Genomic DNA, 19,517 nt, shown 5'->3' with positions numbered 1-19,517 from the left:
CTCAGAACTCATGTCCTGTTTAAAATTGTTTATTTAAGATAGTCTATACAATGCCCTCCAGGTACTGGGTGAAAGGAAGATAATGTCTCCAGCTGTTGAGGGGAGACAGAATAAAACCAACAGTTGACTGAAAGATCTCTCAGTACAAAAAGCAGTTGTTAGTGATGATCATTGCTTTTCTTTTGTCCTGATCAAATAACACGTAATAATGTGAAAAAGGAGAAAAACAAATTCACTTTTTGCCAATTATTAAACCAAGTGAGATGTTCAACCTTTAAACTGTGTGCTGAAACACTTAAACAATCCCTAAATTTCCATAGCAAATAGCTGATTTGCTCTCCTTCAATTAAAAATACAGAATTTGATTATTATTAATGTTGTAGTTTCACTGACAAGGTTGTTAGCCTTGGTTTTATTCTTTAGATCCCAATCTGAAATTATTAGCTTTTTCTCAATCTAGGGATGGAACAGTATTGGCTGCAAGTCAAATATGACACTATTAATAGATTTATGTACAAAGAGAATATGTGAAACAATTGAAGTCAAAATAATTTTAGCATCATGTTAATAATGTTCATATTGATCTAATTATACAGTAAGTTTCCAGCAGGTGACATATGTCTTTGTTTCAGAAATGAAGTATGAGCAAATCTTACAGAAGATGTCAATATTATAAAATCAGAGTGGGGAGATTTTTGTTCTTTTCCAACCACTTCTGTGATATTAACTTGTTTTAGATAGATAGGATTTTGTAGATCAGTCAAGCAAACTGTATTTTGCCTAGAATAAATGAGCTGTCATGTTAGTTTCTAGAAAAACAAATTAAGACCACCCTTTGCAATAGCCAAAAACCAGATAAAACTGGAAAACATTTTAAAAGTAGACATTACCTTTCTTGAACAATTAACAAGTGAGTGCCCATAGTGACCCTCCTGGGACTATAGGAGATGGTATAAAGTAAAATTAAGGGGAACAGATGGAGGAAAAAAAGCCCACCAGTAGCTAGCAGTAGATGCAAATGGAGCCCCATGTTCAAGGGTTTAGTGCAGTCATAGTCTCACTGCATAATGTACAGCATGCTACAGGTGCCATATGAAAGGGAAGGAGGATACTATTATTACCTGTTAGATTTCAGAGAAAGAAAATGGTAACACTGCTACGCAGAAGTGATGACTGAGAAGAGACAACTGAGAACTTATATATAAATTCTGTTTTCTTCCTTTTATATCCATCAATATTTCAAAACTAAACGTTGTTAGTATGCAGTAATAAACTTCCAATCTTTGGGCAGCTTAACAAATTTTTGGGGCTGTCCTTCCAGCCACAAATTCTATGGTTCTATCAACAGCTTGGAATCATGGCTTTAAGTGAAGAAGTCTGGCTACCATATGCCTTACTGGGTGTTTGTGACTTCCACAAAAATGACAGAAATGATTACTGGACTCTAGTTTATTGACGAAAGACATATTTGATATCATCAAAGCAAACTCTTATTTCTATTGAAACTAAAATGTTTTTTTCTGTCAGCTGGCATGAATTTTATGAAACTTAATACTGTGTAATCCAGTTTGTCTTAAGTTTAATAGACTGTAGATATCCGTGCTGTACTCAAACAGATCATCTCCACTTTGCTGTTTTCTACTGTTGACAAATAATTGTTCATTTACATTCTGTAATTTACCTTCTATATTGATGGCAGCTATTCATTGAATTAGTAAATTTGGCAATCTGACCATGCCAAATATGAATGATTGATGTGGTATTTTAGTGACGTACTATACTCAGAGTATCCACCAGTCTTTGTGATTTGACTCATTTCTTCAAATATAAATGGCTTTTTGAAGAAATAATTTTTCCCACAGCTTCAGTGGACAGTGCTAATGTGGGTGTCTGGCTTTCTGAAAATGGCTGCTGTCGCATGCTGGCATTAATTCCTCTTTTTCCCTGTGGTGAACAGAAAGTCAGAAGTCCAGAGTCCAGAAATGGGATAAATTGCAGATTTTCAAAATGTTTTTTATTTATAAGAATATTAGTCACATTTCTTAAAAGTTCTTTAAATGTGCACAGTAAGATAAAAATGTAAACATCTAAAATGTTAATAATATTTTTCAAATAGTTTTCAAAATAAATAATAAAAAAATGTTCCAGATCCCAGAAATTTAGCTGAAATGTTTGCATGAGAAGAAATTGTATGAGATACTGTCCACTGGGTAGGTTCTTGGAATGTCTTTTTTTGGCCAAAAAAAGGGCTCCTTGGAATTGTACAGGGTGATACAAAGGTGTAACTTGAAGAAGAAAGCTTAGTGGAACCATTAAAAACCATGACATTCACCTAAGATCTTCAATCAGATAAAATGACACATGCACATTTACACTGCATGATTAAGCTTTGATACTGGAATTGAGGATTATCCTCAAGGGATATATAGAATCAAAGTGAAGTCTGTTTTTAAAAAATACGTTGGCTATAATTATAAGGATTAGAAGTGCAAATAGGATGCCTTTGATTAATGGTTGTTTCTACCACAGTGAGGATAACGGGAATCTTTCTTGTGCTGAAGCTAGCTCAGTGACCTCTCTCAAAATTTGGATCTCTCAGAGGAAAGAAGACCAGGCAAAATAAACATGTTTATAGCTGACAAGAGATGTATCATGCATCTACAAAATAGAAATCAAAGAGCACAGCTTTCCATCATCATTTACCACTGGCAGTCTTCCAAGCCATTCTGCTGCAGACTAGATCAGGCTAACTATCAGTTCTCAAACTTTTTTGGTTGTGAGACTTAAGTGTTATTGCTGCAAGAGATTTACATATACATATGCATATATTTAGATAAAGAATAATGTACCTGGGAATTGTTGAACAGAAGCAATATCCTCTATCCAGGACTTAATTGTGTGGTCTCCCAGAAATGTCAGCTGAGTTTTGCTAAGAGTTCCTGGGATCTTTACAAAATGAGTCGTCTGGAAGGCTGATCCAGAATTCAAAAATTATACTTGACCAGGGAAATTTTTACTCTAACTCTTTGCTACACACCTGTTACAATGCATTTCATCACAGCTGTCTTGCTCCAGTTTATAGGAGGGAGAGGAGGTACTTTGATAGATGTATACCCAATGTGAGATTAAGAAACAATGGTTCAAATGTTGGTTCGACTAATTTATTACAAATCTTAATCAATCAGGGAGATAGGGAAGGGGAGACGGGCGATAGAAAAGATAAGAAATAAAAGCAAGGAGTTTTTGTAAAGAGCAAGAGGGAGATAGTCACCACCATGGGTCCAGTGAGGTTTTTTAGTAGTGATGGGTCGTCCAGGGCTGTTTGGTTGATAATGGTGATTATGGTAATACTTTCCAATGTCTGTATATACATATCATAAAGTCCAAAGTCAGGGGAGACCTCATTGCACTCTACAACCTCCTGAAGGGAGGTTGTGGTGAAGAGGGATTTGGCCTCTTTTCCCAAGCAATGAGCAGGACACGGAGTAATGGCCACAAGTTGTATCAGAGGAGGTTTAGACTGGACATCAGGAAGAACTGTTTCTCTCAGAGAGTGGTCAGGCACTGGAATGGCTGCCCAGGTGGAGTTGCCTTCCCTGCAGAGTTCAAGAGGCATCTGGATGACGAGCTGTGAGATGTTTTAGTGCTTGTGGTGGCAATGGTGATGAGGAGACAGTTGGACTAGATGATCTTATAGGTCATTTCCAACCTTGTGATTCTGTGATTCTATGAAAGTGGTTGAGTCAGCTCCTTTTGGAGTGGCATCTTTTTGGCTTTTGGATCTCAGCGGGAACTCCTTTTGTTCCCATCTGCCGAGCTTTGCCAGCTGATAAGAGGGAGCATGGAAGCGCCAACTTGTATCTTGCCTTCACAGAATACAGTGGTATTATCCCCCAGTCTCCCATAGAAAGCTGGAGTTATTTGGTCATAGTCCACATCTTCTATCAGTAAACAGTCCTGAGCAAACTCTTTTGAAGGCAAACAGCTATGAAGGAAGGTACTTTCAGAGGTCCACAGAGTGATGTTGATTGTCACACATTGATTGTCACATAGTAGCACCCATCACTCGTCTCCTTGATAGGAGTTAGAAACTGAAATCAGTTAGAGTCTGATCATAAGAAATAACTCAGGAAGCAAGCTCTGCGCCAGAAAATAAAGAATAGTTCTCACACTAGCAGATTGTATATTCCAGAGATCTCTACTGAATGACAAAAGTTAACAGCAAGCATCTTTCTTGTGTCCTTGTGCTGGCACTAATTTTCCTTCAGTCATGCCTGGTCTGAGAAGACTATTCTCTACAAAATTTAAGTAGATAAGAACTACAGAGTCCATGAGAATTTCACAGCTACCCCAGGAAATATGATGAATTTATGTGCAAGTACATTATGAGGAAAGGAACTAAGGAATCAAAAGTAATGTGGGCCTTGAGGGTCACAAATGGGTATGGGAAAAACAAAAAGGCCAGCTTCTGTATCTTTTTCTTAGACTTTCATTTAACTGAAACAAATGTATTTTGTATGTACACACTATTCTACTTAAGAATCTCCAATGTTTTTACAGTAACTGATGATATACCTGAGGTTATGGTGGAAAGAAGTAGATATTATCTCAGTATACAACTGGAAAATGCTGCAGTTTATCTAGCATTTCATGGCTTATACCTGCTATGGGGAATGACACTCCCTGGCATTTTCAACTACATGTTTTCAGTATAAGCTTTTGCTGCATGTTCATTACCTTATTTTCTGTCATAGTCTTCTTTCTTGCTTTTGCTTGGTGATACATTTTGGACAGATCATATCATTGGTCTGTTTGTGATGGTGTCTAGATTTTTTTTTTTTCTGATAGCTGACAAATCATTCAAAGACTGTCAATGTGTGCAGGAAAATTCAGTTACTTAGTCCAGTACTGAGACATCCCAGTAGGCATTCTTTTGCCTTGTGTATCTCAATCTCTAAGATAATCTCTCTGTCCTTCCAGATGTTTTCATCAGCATCTCTGACTCTGTCTTCTGCCAAAGTGTAACTCATTTAGCTTTTTGACTTGGATTCTGCTAGCATTTATGTAATCCTTCTGCTCTTTTGGGATCTAGATGATTTCTCTGTGTTGGAAAACTTACATTTCATGCCTTTTTCTTCCTATCTTTTATAAGCTAATGCAGATAATACTATCAGGTGTTCATGCTTGAGATAAACTTGAGCCATTATGCAGTTCTTGTTTTACCGCACAAGTATTTATTGTTTTTTCTTGTTTGTTACTTTGTCTACATGATTCTTAATATTTACTGTTTTGTAATAACTTCCAGTTAGATTTCAATTTGAAATTATTTTTACTGTTTGTAGTTTTTAAATACTGGAAGAAAGATTTACTTTTCTGCATTATCTTTCAGAGTGTTATTCACAGAACTACATTTAATCTCCAAAATTCCCTCATATAATCTTGCTGCAAGTATCTCCGCTGAAATTGATGTACAACAGCCTTCAAACAAAAGTAGTGATTGTTCTTAGGTGAATTTATCACAGGATCACAACAGCTCAGATTGGTTAACATTGTCTATTTATTGGCCTTTTGGTTGTTCTCTAGTGACATTCTTAGCTTTGGATGACTTCATCATATGTAATAAAATTTACGTTTCATTTTAATACAATTATCCAATTAATATGGAATTTTCTGGAGATCCGTTTTCTTGCATTGACTGTATCTAGATACTATGAAGAGAAAATTGGTGAGGTTTTGCTCATAATTTTAAGTAATATTCTAATTCATTTTCCTTGTTTGTCTTTTTAAATTGTGCTTTTTATTATTATTATTTGTTCTTTTTTGTTGTTTTTTTTTTTTTAGGATTGTGGTATTTTTGTCATTTTTTTCAGAAGTAATGACCTATAATGTGAGATCATAGTATTTTAGCCAAAATAACCTTAAGGTTCAATTCCTTCTTAAACAGACAGGATTTGTTTCTTTGTTTTACTTTGAATATCTTTCATATCCATTTGACATAATTACTTGCTAACACTTAAGGTCTTAATGATGTGAAATTTGGTAAATTTACTGAATGAAAATAAAGTAATTGTTAGGGAAGAGCTCTTTTATTTACTTTTAGTATTACTGGAATAAAAATGAGATTGCTACCTGTCATAATTCCATTTACAGTCAAGTACTTAATTGTAGGCGACTTATATTTCTTTAATTTCTGAAAGTAAGTATATTAAATCATGGAAATTCCGGAAATATGAGGGGAATTTTTTCTTCTCCTATGACATTTTATGTATGTTCTTAGTGAGTTCTTTGAATTGTCATTTCATTAGAAATGCCATAATCACTTCAATAAATATCTATCTTGATGAGCTATGGTTTTCCCTGGAAGGATGTTTACACAGTAGTTTTGTGATATATGCTAACATCAAATTATATATTCAAAGACTAATTTCTCAAAATATTTTCAAGAATTTGTTTTCACTAATCCAGAGTAACATAGACCTATTGATTTCATAGAAAAGAAAAGGTAATTATGATGTCTTTAAAACTAACTGCTTCCAATTTATCCTATTCTTATTTTGTTATTTGATAGTTATAATCAATAGAAAGTCGTCTTCTGTGAAAAAACAGTTTAGTGAATTCTCACATGTGAAAATGTTAGATATGATTATGTCTTGCTTACCACAAAGCACTAATGGCAGTGCTACGTTCTGTGGCTATACATAATACCACACAAAGGAATTTTTAAGAGTGTGGGTACTATAATATCAAATCTAAGTATCAGCCCTCACAAGCAGTTATGAATTGCAGTTTTATCACATGGCTCTAACAAATAACTACCTCCTTCCAATTTCTTTTCTGACACTTTAGAAATAATGTAAGGCTTTAGGCAAGTATACGGTATCTCTAAATTGTGAAAATATCCACAACATATTTGTATACAAGCATTGTAGAGGTGCAGTTGACTAAAGTTATTTGCTCTGTTGACTGGATAATAAAGATTCTAATAATGGTTATCTTTCACTTCCCTCATCTCTGAATATCACAAACATCAGAGATCTATTTTACTGCCAAAAAAATTAGTTGAATATTTAGTTTCAGCTTTGCATGTATATTGCCTTTAAAAAAAGCATGAAGAAGAAATATAGTCTGCAAAACTGGGAAAATAAAAACTGAGTCTTCATATAACTCATGTAAATAGTTTTCTGCTGAATCTACAAGTGTATAAGTTGTGATGGTCTTCTGTTGATTTTGAAAGTATATGTCATGACTAACGAGAGACATACATTTAAGCTGGGCAACTTTACCTGAAATTACAAACAAACAAATGAAAAAAAAGCAGTCTGTTTTTGTGAATCAGGATTTCGGGTTATCATACATAGAACTTCTGCAGAAGGTTAGTGTTCTCTATGAAGATTTCAGGAACTTTTAAGTTAATATTTTTAGGAGAATAATAAATTAGTCATCAGAATTCTGTTTGTGCAGAAAAGGAAAGTCTACATAATAAAGAGTTTTAATTCAGTGAAGAATCCATCATAAAAAAAAAATGCCTTTTCCTTTTGCTCTTTTCCTGATTTCAAAGAGATCCACAATTATCTTATACACCATATTAAAAACTTTTCAGTCTTGCAAGGGATTTCTCCTTCCACATCCAAGGGTCTTCTACCTATCCTTGTATAATCAATAAGAACATTACAGTATAAATCTTGCCCGGAGCATGAGATCGTATGTCTCACCACTACTCTTCATCTCACAGGAGGTGGTATGCTCTACTACTATCCAGCCTCTAAATTCACCACTCCAAACACTGTGTAGGATTTTGTGAGTTAACCCAACTCTGCAAACACTGTGGAGGAAAGTCGACAGGCTCCGTGTCTCAACAAAATGCTACTCTCAATGGAGCACTCACACTTACTCAACCAAGTAGTGATGGACTGTAACTGGTTTATCCAAAATAATAAATTAAATAAATAGATAAAACAGGAACTGAAGCAGGGTCTCACACATGGACAAAGAATATATTATTTCTGAGTTAAGTCCAGCATGGCTGTTAAGATCAACACCTGTGAAGTCCCACTGTTGATTCAGAGTAAATGATCAGTGTTGGTCTACAGCATAGATTGTTGATGGAGAAACTTCTGTATGCCATCCTATTCAAAATGATTTTATTTTTTTTTTTGTCATTTCTGTAGTAATCGTGTTAAGCTAAATTCCATGTGATTTTCCACTTGTAAACTGTCAGTTGCTTTTTGTATTGTTACCAAGAGCAGTTTCTCATGTTTCACTGAACAGCATAGATAATCTCCATGTGAAGCTAACAGTGACTAAAAAACTAGAGAAGAGAAAACTCCAGGTTCCTGAGACCAGATGATGAGGACTTCCTCTTCATGAGGCCTGCTTCTAGTGCAGCTTATCAAAGGTGGGCTGGGACCATCTATTTTCCTTTCAAATCTTATGTCTTTTGAACAGTTACCAAATGCCGATTAGTAAAAAAGAAAGCGCTTGGAGAAAGAGAAAGGAAAAAGAGAGAGAGAGAGAGAGAGAGAGGCAGAGCAAGTGAGAAAGAGAGCAAGAGGAAAAAAAAAAAAAAAAAAAAAAAGGTCAACTAAAACTTCCTAAACCTAGGAGACCAACTGCAGACTTCTTTTCAGCACAAGTTCTGAATATTTTTGGCATTCACAGACTGAGGTATTGGGTGTGTCAGAAATGAGAGGCAGAAAGACCTTCCTGGAAATGATGAATAGAAGAACTCAAACTTCATCTTATATTTGAAACTATTAGTTCCCCCTTTTTTTTTTTGTTAGTTGCACTGTTCACAAATAGTTTCAGAAAAAAAAAAAAAAAGTAGAAGTAAATTACAGATTATTTACTTCGAATAGTAACCTTTAAAAGTAAGAATATAAACTCAGTTTATTGCAAACAAATGCAGAACTTTTACTGATTACCTGCCTTAAAAAGTGAATTTCAGATATACAAAATGGTTGCAAGCATGATAGAAAGTACAAATCCTGTTGCTAGCATCTGATTGCTTGCTATCCTTGTTTCACACTCACTTTATTAAAAGGTTGAAACTGCTTGAATGCTGGAACTGATGAACCTGTACATATATGACTAGGAATGCTCTGCTAATAATTTCCAGTAGAACTCATCAAGTTTTCTTAGAGCACTTCTCCTCTTTTAATGATACTTAGACTTGTAAAATCTTTTACTGAACAATCCACTTTTTCTTGAATATAAATTGTCCAAGTCAATTCTGTTAATATTGATTGGATTTTTCATTGAGGATTGTATGAACCTTTGCAGTGATTGCCTATTGTCTTGGCAAAAGGATGCATTTTCACCATTACAGTCTGCCAGTGACAATTTTTTCCTTAATTTAGGAATTCCTACTTCTTTGAAAGGCCAGCTGGAAGCAGCCAAGGCATTACAGCACCTTCCTCAGCTGTTGGCCATGGGAATATGCATTCTCTCCAGAATATATATCTTTGGCAGGAAAAAGAAATAAGGAATCTTGGGTAACTGGTGTGCATGCCAAGTGTAAGGATTGTTATATTTAACACCTAGATTTCTTTCCCTGAAATTATGTCTAAAAGAAGTTCAAAAGTAGGACAAAATTCGAATAGGGTGGGTGGATCTCATTTGAAAGAAAAAAACCCTTCCTTTTCTTAAAAAAATAAAAAGAAAAAATAAGAAAAAAAAAAAAAAAAGAAAAAGAAAAAGGCTCTTAACTATATTTATCCAAGATTTTTTTTTTGTAATCTTTAACAGGAATGTTTTACATGTCTTGCTGCTTGAACGGTTTTACAGTACTTTTAGGAATATGTCCAAAATGCACAGATTAACAGCCACATAAAAAAAAAAAAAAAAAAAAAACCTCTGGCTGCGTATTAGAACATTTAGTCTAAACCTACAAACACAGTTGTCCTGCAGGAGTTTTTGCTAATCATCTACATGGCCTTAAAGTGTAGGTCATCAAAACAGTCAAAATTAAAATGTAATTCACCACTGCAGAATAAAGTATAGCATGTGCAAGTGTGTACTTGGGAGGTGTGGGAGAAGAGCTATAGAAAAACATCCCCTATTCACTCATACTAGAAGATGTGGGTTGAAATAAACCTGAGATCTAATGACTATATGAAAGTTCATTGGAGTGGGTATTTTCTGAAAATTTTATTTAAATAAGCTTTACATATTTTTGTACTTATTTATATGTAACATACATACATATGGAAAAATCAGTTTTGACAGATGGACAATATTATAATTTAATTTACAGCTTAGAATGTGAAGATGAAAGCATTGCTGTAAATTGAAAATCTTGTTACAGTTTTAAACTTGGAAACTGCACAGAACCTCTGCAGCCTTGACTACATACTGTAAGTTCTACATAAAATGTGATACATATCCAGTGAGCAGTATTTCCCTCAAGCTGAGCATTTTCAGTGCGTAAAATGTAGAAGTGAGACAAGGTTAGGAGACATTTGTGTATGGAGCTTGAAACTAAAGATATGTATGTATGAAGTGAGTTTCACAGTGAGGATCAGAGCTCTTGCTCCGCAGCGCATCTAGCTGGTTTGCAGAAATTGAGATGTCTTCTGGAGAAATTGGAATGAGTCCGTATATGTGCAGAGTCAAAAAGAAGGATGTTGTGAATATTATTTATCCCCCAGAATTAAGTGGCTGCTCTTGGTTATGTAAGCAGTTGGCTGTTGTGGGGGTAGCAAAAACTCAGGTGTACGACCAGTTCATGCAGACAAGCAGAAATCTCATTATCCCTGTCGCTAGCAAATGCCACTACTAAATGCCATACCTGAAGTATGTTTTCCCTAATTTTATACAGATAACATGGGATACCTGAAAATTTTCATTTTATTTTCAGGTGCTTTTAAAATGACAAAAAGAGTTTATTTCCTCTGTTTGCATGTAGTCTATTTGTAAATTTTGCTAGAAGGTATTATATTTCATACTACTTTGAGCATAACAATATAGCAACTGATTAGTTTTCTGACCTTTGTTGTTGTTGTTGTGGCATCCAGTGAGTAGAATTCTAATTCTGAAGCCAGAAAGTCAGACACTATTGCAGATGATGATGTGTGAAGACAGTAAAGTACAACCTGATTATACAGTGGAGTTTAAACATGTCTCTTTCTCATAAGCTTATCAGGTTGGCTTTGAACATTTTAGATGGCACATCAGTGTGTGTTCAAAGTCTTCCCTGATAATCTTTCAAGGCTTAATTAAATTTCTCAGTTTTATAAGATAATCATAAATACTAAGCTAGAATTTAGTACATTTCTATGAAAATTAGGTAAGATGAGAGGAAAATGGGAGAAGAGGGAGAAAAATAGTATGTTTCTTGCTTTGCCACATACTTTCTGTTTTTATTGAAACTTGTTATTTTTACTACCCTTCAAAGTCATTTTTCTGTTCTAAAATTTGTATGTTAGGCCATGCAAGGCAGAAGTGAATTGTTTGGAAGTTGTGTACCACTTTGCATGAAAACTACGCTGTAATGCTTCCCAGAGCTCTTTGAAATATCATACAGTGGGTCAGTCATTAAGGGAATGTTAATTTGCCCCTTAAGATTTTAATACCCAAATTTTGCCAGTCTGTATAGAAATGAAGAGCCTGAAAGGGATTACCTGATTACCTGAGAGGGATGTCTGCTTGTTGTGATTGACTCAGAGGCAGTAAAAGCTTTCAGGCCAGTGCTTGTGTGATAGAGATAAGATGAGGCTGCTGGCAGAGTGTTCTCTGCACTGGCACCTTCACAGGGGGGCATTGTTATGCATTGTCAGTTAGCAGATAAACCACTAGAACAGGCTCATCACCAGAAGTCCAGGCATCTTCAAATCCTCTTTTCACTTCCTATCAGACTCCAGATGGCGAGGTTGCACTTGCTCATTTTAGGACAAACAAAAATAAAGGCAGATAAATTGCTTTTAAGAGATTGTATGTACCAGGTCCATCCTCCTGTCCTCCATCTCGGTAGGTGATAAAAGATGCAAACATACTGTGATTTCACAAACACTTTAGCTATGGTTACTAAACGTGAAAATGCTTTACTGAAGGGAAAGAATACAATACTCTGTGCAAAATTACCCTACATTTTGTGATAGTCTTAAAAGAGTACCTTCACCTTGCCTTCATTCCCAGGTTTGTCTTTTTTTTTTTTTTTTTTTTTTTTTTTAAAGTTTACTATTCTGTTGTCTCTCATGCCAACCCACTAAAATACTCTGACGAAAAACCTATCTGAACTTGTGGAGAGAGGAATCCAACCAGTGGCTGGAATTTTATTAATATTAAGATAAATGTTCTGGCCACCGTGGTTATTTAATTTTGATATCTTTATGTGTAATACTATCAGTTTTCATATATGCAATATTTGCCAGTATAGAAAGTCAAAGTGTTTTTAGCTACAAAGGAAAATGGTAGAGAATTCAAGAAAGTAAATTTTGCCTGAGTCTTCTTCTCACACAATTAAAAAGCAGCCTACTAAAGTAGAAGTTGATGAGAGTCTTCTCTTTTGGGACAACTTCAGTACCTGCTGGATTTCCTCCTGCAATCAATACAGTAGTTCACACGTTAAGTCGTGATTACTACTGAATAGGCAACTGTGTGTTTCTAATTGAATGTCTTTGCAAGCTTTGAACTGTGCAGGCAATATCTGATTAACTTTGTAAGTAATTGTAATAACTTTATTGACTTTGTGGTGTTACTCCTGATGCACAGCTGTGAGAAACAAAATCAAGTCCACTTAATACATCTGTAAAATGTCAGCGTTTAATGTGTTTTACAAGATGAAGTGTTGCTTTGGATCTTGTTGATACTTTTTGAAAACGCCCTCTAGATATATATCCCAGTCTCTTTTGCTGTTTTAGGAGTGGAACATGAGTCTAGCTCCTTTTAAGCCACGTAGTTCCTATTTGGAATGTGTAAATCTTTCCTTCTACCAACTTCTGCTTGTCACCCAAATGCACACAGATGGCAAAAGGGGTGGATAAAAACCCCTGTAGTGTTTCCTACACTCAAAATCTATTATTTTACCAGAGGCTTAGTAAACCCTATTTCTCTATCTCCATCTTGAGAGGGAGGGTGGTTGAGAAAGTGCTGTTGTTATAGGATATGCTCCTTGTCTTTCTCTCTTATTTCAATACTTTTCCAGTTGCTTCATGACATCTCTAAAGAAAACATTTTGTGAGTATTTAACTACTATTTTTTAAAGAATAAAAATGTTTTCAGGATTATATGGGTATCGATGCATAAGTTGCTAGCCAGTGCTCATAAGATTCTTTGCAAGAAACTAATACTTGAAGATGATTTCTATTACAAACGTCTCCAAAAATGAATGAAATTTATAGATACGAGTCAAAATCAGTAGCACATAGGAGCAAATCAAAGCTCTTTTTCTTTTTTTTCAATGTACTTATAATCGAATGCAACTGAACATACACAAGTCGACCAACAATACTTTGTGTGTTGTGAAGTTTAATTCTTAGGAAGTCGGGGAAAAGGTTAATTTGCTAGTTTGGGACAGGTTTTGTATGTGTTTGTGAAGTATTACTCAACTTATTCTATTTTGCTAAGATACTGTGATAAAAGTAGGGCATTATTATTGTTATAGTACCTAACTTTTCTTTTTTCATTCACTTTGGAAACAAGCAGGGAAGAGTGATTAAAAGCTAAGTAGTCTCTCACTGATTGCATGTGTTTTATGTGTGACGTGTGAAAACAAAAAGGTGGGAAGTAAAAGCAGAAGGAGGCAAACACTTTTGCACTGGCAGAGGGAGTAATGGGTTATTTCAAAATGCTTCTCTCTGTCAGCATTTTCTACTGTTCCATCATTCTCACCTCCATTCTAACAGTATAGTAGAAAACAAATAAAGGAGAAAACCCTTTCTTCCTTCGTGCATGTAGCTACATTTCACTTTCATTGACTGCAAAAATGGATTTTGGCAGACACAGCACACAAGAATCAATCTTTCAGTAATACTGCCATTTTGTTTATGTTTTTAAATGTATTTTTATTAAGGTAATTGAATGGAAGGCAGTAATGTCAGATTGCAGTAAGAGCCGTTGGCTTCAACTGGACTGGCATTTCACTTCATGTTTTGCAGGCAAAAATACCTTTCCAATGAATTTCTGTCTTCTGTGTGTTCCAGTGCTCTGTTACCTGTGGCAAAGGAATGCAGTCCCGAGTCATTCAGTGCATGCACAAGATTACGGGAAGGCATGGAAATGAATGTTTTTCTTCAGAAAAACCTGCAGCCTACAGACCCTGCCATCTCCACCCCTGCAATGAGAAAATTAATGTTAACACAATAACATCACCCAGGTTAGGTAAGCAGCCAAAATGACACCTTCATACTGGGAATTTGTTGTTTTTTTGTTGTTCGTTTTGTTTTTTGTTTTTTTTGTTTTCTTCTCCATAGAGCAATGATAAATTTAAAACATAGGACTGAGATTCAGAAGATGCAAATTCTTTGCAGAGACTTCTTTCTCTACCTAACTTTTCCACTGTGTATATGAGAGACTGTACCTCAGGATGGTAAAGGATTTCATTATCCAGAGAAGGATTATGTTATGAGACTGTGTGATATTATGAAATCAAGATATCCGGCATGAATACAAGTTTATTTTAGAGCTAAGAATTTGTTCCTTTATCCACTAAACTTTGTCAAACATTTCTAACGTAGGCAAATCCTTCATTTTCTTTTTAAAAGCTCTGCACATCATGTTCTCATTATATTTGTAAGATAATTTTTGTTTATTGTTCTTCAATACAATTTTTTCTTTTTAATTCTCTTCAGTACACATTTCTATAATCTATGACTGCTGCGCTAAAACATAAAAAAGAAAACTGCTAACAGAGCTTTACTGTTCCAGGAGAAACTGATGTCTCTGTTGGCTTAAAGAAATTATTTTACTGCATAAATGATCTGTTGATTCTTCTAATTGTCATTTCCTGATGGGGTGTTAATAGAGGTTACCATTAGCTCCCTGCAATGTTCATCTCCTTTTTGGGCATGACTGGGGCATTATTAAAAGTTTTCTGTTGGACAGCATATCTTTTCCAGATTATTTTCCAGAACCCCTGTAAAGATAAATTCTCCTGTCAAAAGAACTACTCCTGCATGGAAAGCAAGTCTAACGTTTCAGGCCATGTAATCCTTCCTTTGAGTGAGGAAACAGCATTTATCTCTGAGGCTTTTAACTCTTAAACACTTCTGCATAGTAGTCATTGTTTTAGTTTGCTCAATGAGATGACAGCTGTTGCTTACAGAACTTTCCTCAACTATTTTACTGCTGCCGTTCATACTTTGTTCAGCTGATCTCAGAGAAGCAAGAGGGCAGCTCTCCATCGCTGACACTCTCAATCCAGTAAAATGTCAGAGGCTTTGTTTCACAAAATTAAATGAACCACAAAGTTTCACAGAAAATGCATCTTTAGATTGGAATTACGCTTTATGTGAAATTCACAAAACAAAAGGGCTATGTTGTTCTTGTAGAATGGGTTATAGAAATTAGTGGCAATCTACAAGTCCACTTCATGCAGCACGAGTCAGAATCCAGTCCCCTGGAAGTGCTAAAAGCTCCAAATTCATAAGCCAAAGCTTCACTTAAATATATTGATCATTTTCTCATCCACTTCATTTCCTACCATGCTGCATGGATCCTCTGGATCTGAGGGTAGGGCTGGTGGAAGGTGATGTGGGTTACACCATCTATCTCTATTCAGTTTTAAATATACTCCCACTTTCTCTTTGACTTCTACTAAAATGACTGACTTTCTTTCAGTTCAGTATTTATATTGATTACTGTATGACATGTGGTTCTTGTGCCCTGTATTTCCTTCGTTTCCCATACTAATTGCATAGATGCACTGTAGTTGGACTAACGCAGTGTATAAGTTTCCAAATTTGTTAGATGATTGACATAATAAAAGGCCTTGATAAGTGAAACAAATACGTGAAGAAAAAGATGACTTCAAAAGGAGAAAGACAATATATGTGAAAATACGACTAATTTTTAACAACTAGAATTATCAGGTGTCTGCATCTGAGAGTTAACGATAGCTAAAGAGAACCATATAATGTGTAAGTGTTCCTGCTTTTTCCCATCTGCCTCTGATGAAAGCATTTCCCCTTCTAGATTTCACTGGGAACCACATTCTGTTACTATTAGAGCTGAGGCTTCTAATGGTAATATTCACCTGAGCACAGTTTCAGCCAGAACTGGCTCTGCAGCCCCTAACACTCTTGGATTCATCTCTAATAGAATTGGGCTTGCCTCTGTGTGGGGCAGAAATGTGCCTTAACTCTCTCGTGAGGAGGCAGCTGCATGACATGACACCAGTCACTTTCAGTGTGACTTGACTTAATCCAATTTATAATTGAACTGGCCTTAAAATTTTACTGTTGAAAATATTGAAAACAAGAGGATTTGTGAAAAGCTAAAGCTGTCCTCCTTTCCCACCCATGGATACACGCTGCTGTCCTGGTCATCTTTGTTACCCAATTCTTCACAATAAATGTAGTAGTTACGTGTATTTTTTGTTGTTGTTTCACAGCTGCTTTAACATTCAAGTGCCTGGGTGACCAGTGGCCTGTGTACTGCAGGGTGATACGAGAGAAGAACCTGTGTCAAGACATGAGGTGGTACCAGCGCTGCTGTGAGACATGCAGGGACTTCTATGCGCAGAAGATGCAACAAAGGAGTTGACCTCTGTCAGGCTGGCTGGCTCTCAGCTCTTTGCAATCTTATTATTTATAAGCACACATAGATGTACACACACACGCGTACACATACACACACATGCACGCTTTTTCAGACCAAATACTATGATTACGTATAATTTAATCAAATTTAATTTATTTTTGCCTGCCAGACATCCTTAATTGTTTTGGTTAGACAGCCAACTTGTTTTATCCTCTGAGATTTTCATAATTAATTTTTATATGAACGATTTGGGGTACATTTATCAGAAATTTTTTAAAGAATAGTAACTAGTATTTTAAATGTTTATTTTCAGTAGGGTCATCTCTCTGTTGCCAAAAGAAGCCACCATGTTATCTTGAATTTATTTTAATTTAGCTGAATAGTTTTGTTGTATATGGAATTAAAGCCTTTTTTAATTTTATTATATTTTTGGCAGAATGATCTTGTGTATTTTGCAACAGATGTTGAGGTGAGTAAGCTAACATTATTGAGCAGGCTATTACAGAATGTATTGTGAAATCAGTTCATTTGATTTGATTTAGAATCATGCTGTTGGGGATAATCTACTGTAACTTATACCTATTGTAAACAAGGAAATTAAAATAGAGAAGTAGTAGGAATTTTGATCATTCTCATGGACATGTACTTGAACACAAGTATTGAATCAATGAAACACTGTAGAGATTTACACTGAATCACTGTTGCACTGTTTGAGGTAGTGTAGAGAAATGCAGTCCTAGAAATTGTACCATCCTATGAATCCACGTCTGTACTGTTTAGCATGTCACTTGATTTTAAACGTTTAGAAACAAAAAACCCACGCCCCCCTATACCTTTGTGCGTCCTCTTGCAGATTTACAAATGGAAGTCCTTCCTCCTGCCATTTTTATGAATTAATCTGTTAAACATTTTCAGTTCTTTGTCAGTAATTTAGGAAATAGCTTTGTAATTTTACTTTAGCTTATCTTTGTTTTATGAAAAAGTCTTTATAAAAATAAAATGTTTTACAGTTTTGTGAAACGTTATGAAACAGCTAAAATTTTCCTTATGAGAAAATATTGTACATGATTCACATGACTTTTACATTTTCAATAAAAAGTGAAGCTTCTTTTGTTATTTGCATTTTTGTGGGTTTTGGCATCTGTGTCTGGTTGCAGAATCCGTTGAGCCCTGCATCGCAGCAGATACAGCTGCAGTAATCTCTGCAGCACGTGCCTCCATCCTCATGATTTAGGCTCTGTTCTAAGGCTACAGGCAGATGTACTGCTCCATGATCATGATGCATGAAAAGCTGAATGTGGCAGAGAGATATTCAGTGAAGAATTTAAGTATCTTAGGTGAGTTCTGTAACCACTGTAGGGTAGGTTCTCTGCCTCTGTTTTGCAGTGCAAACCATTAGCCCTGCTAGGAAAACACCCAGGAGAGCAAACTCTGAAGGCAAGACAGCTGGAGAAATGAGTCTGAAAGGAGTAAGGAGTAACAAGACGTAGTTAGTAATTCCCATAACAACTTAAGTCTCCCTAGAGACTTCAGGAAGGGCAACTATGGCCCTGCACTGAATTAACTGTAGCTTTGCAGTAGGCTTCACTGAGCATCTGACCTCTCTTTGGAAACTAGTGTGTGTTATATTAAAATAATTGTTTAACTTCTGAATTTTTTATTTTTGAGAAGTGAAAAAAAGCAGTGAAAAATTATTTGATGTCATGGAATGTGAAATTATGTGTTGTGTAATTAAATAGACGCATTGTGTTATAATGTACAGACAATTCAGTTGCTGTTGGATGTTAACTACTTAGTGTCCCTGATACAAATTTAAAATTCAATTAACAGAATTGTTGAAATCTGTAGGCAAAAAAACCTCCAAACATTGTTTTCTTCCAGCGTACTGAATACCCTGTCCTGGGTTACAAGCTTGGACCGCAATCACAGCTAAAATCCAAAGAGAAACCAAACCTCCAGACTAGAGGTCAGAGGGCTTTCTTTTTTCAGCCAATTGTATTATCCACACAATCCCACATGTTTACACTCTGCTTTTTTTGAGTATTTCACTAACAAAAATGACAACCTATCTCAAAATACGGAAGTACTCTGCCTATGTCTGTCAAAAAGGGACAACTGAATGATGCTTAAATCATTCTCCTGTCACTCTTTCACAGCACCATAAAAGAAAAAGACCTCTAGATTGGAACCAGGGATGGAAAGTTGCTCAGCTGAATGACATTCCTTTTAAATGTAACGAGTGAATTCAGTGTTACAATCCTGATGGTTCTGGCTCTTGTTCAGCATTTCTAATGCAGGACTATTAATTAGATGTGTGTGAATCATGTCATAGAAATTCTGTGTTTACATAGCAAAAAATATTTGTTGCTTCCTACTCCCTTGGAATTTGAAAACAAGTTACTTTTCTTTTTGCTCCTTTCATACACGCAGTTATCATTCTGAGAAGCAGTATAGATTCACACGTTCATGCTGTGTGTAGGCTCAGTGTGCTTGCCTACGTTGCAGAGCCTTGCCACAGCCCAGGTGATGCCACAAGACCAGATGAGAGCAGCTATCCTTATCATAAAGTCATAGAATCACTGAATGGCTTAGGTTGGAGAGGAGTGTAAAGCCCACCCAATTCAAATCCCATGCCATGGGCAAAGCTGCCACCAGATCAGGTTGTCTAGAACCCCATCCAACCCAGACTTAAACACCTCCAGTGATGGGGCATCCACAGCTTCGCTGGGCAGCCTTCTCTGGTCCTCCCAGTGGAGTTCAGGCAGCAACAGCGTGCTGCACTAGGGGAAGGCCCATTACTTTTTGGAGCTTTTTTTATTTTT

The 19,517-nt window shown here is 35.8% G+C and overlaps 1 protein-coding gene across 1 annotated transcript in view; it reads left to right on the top strand.

The window, feature by feature from the left end:
* The window catches only part of ADAMTS19 (ADAM metallopeptidase with thrombospondin type 1 motif 19), a 158,228-nt gene extending 140,468 nt beyond the window's left edge, over positions 1–17,760 (top strand). The window contains exons 22-23 of the mRNA XM_052700979.1: positions 14,139–14,316; positions 16,547–17,760. Coding sequence (XP_052556939.1) covers positions 14,139–14,316; positions 16,547–16,698 — 330 coding nt within the window. The 3' untranslated portion in view covers positions 16,699–17,760. The remainder of the gene's footprint in view (positions 1–14,138; positions 14,317–16,546) is intronic.
* Positions 17,761–19,517: the final 1,757 nt, after the last annotated feature.

The sequence above is a fragment of the Tympanuchus pallidicinctus genome, unplaced genomic scaffold (genome assembly GCF_026119805.1).
Source record: "Tympanuchus pallidicinctus isolate F22 unplaced genomic scaffold, pur_lepc_1.0 scaffold4, whole genome shotgun sequence".
NCBI lineage: Eukaryota > Metazoa > Chordata > Aves > Galliformes > Phasianidae > Tympanuchus > Tympanuchus pallidicinctus.
Note: the sequence above shows the minus strand (reverse complement) of the source record. Positions and strands in the feature narration are given on the sequence as shown.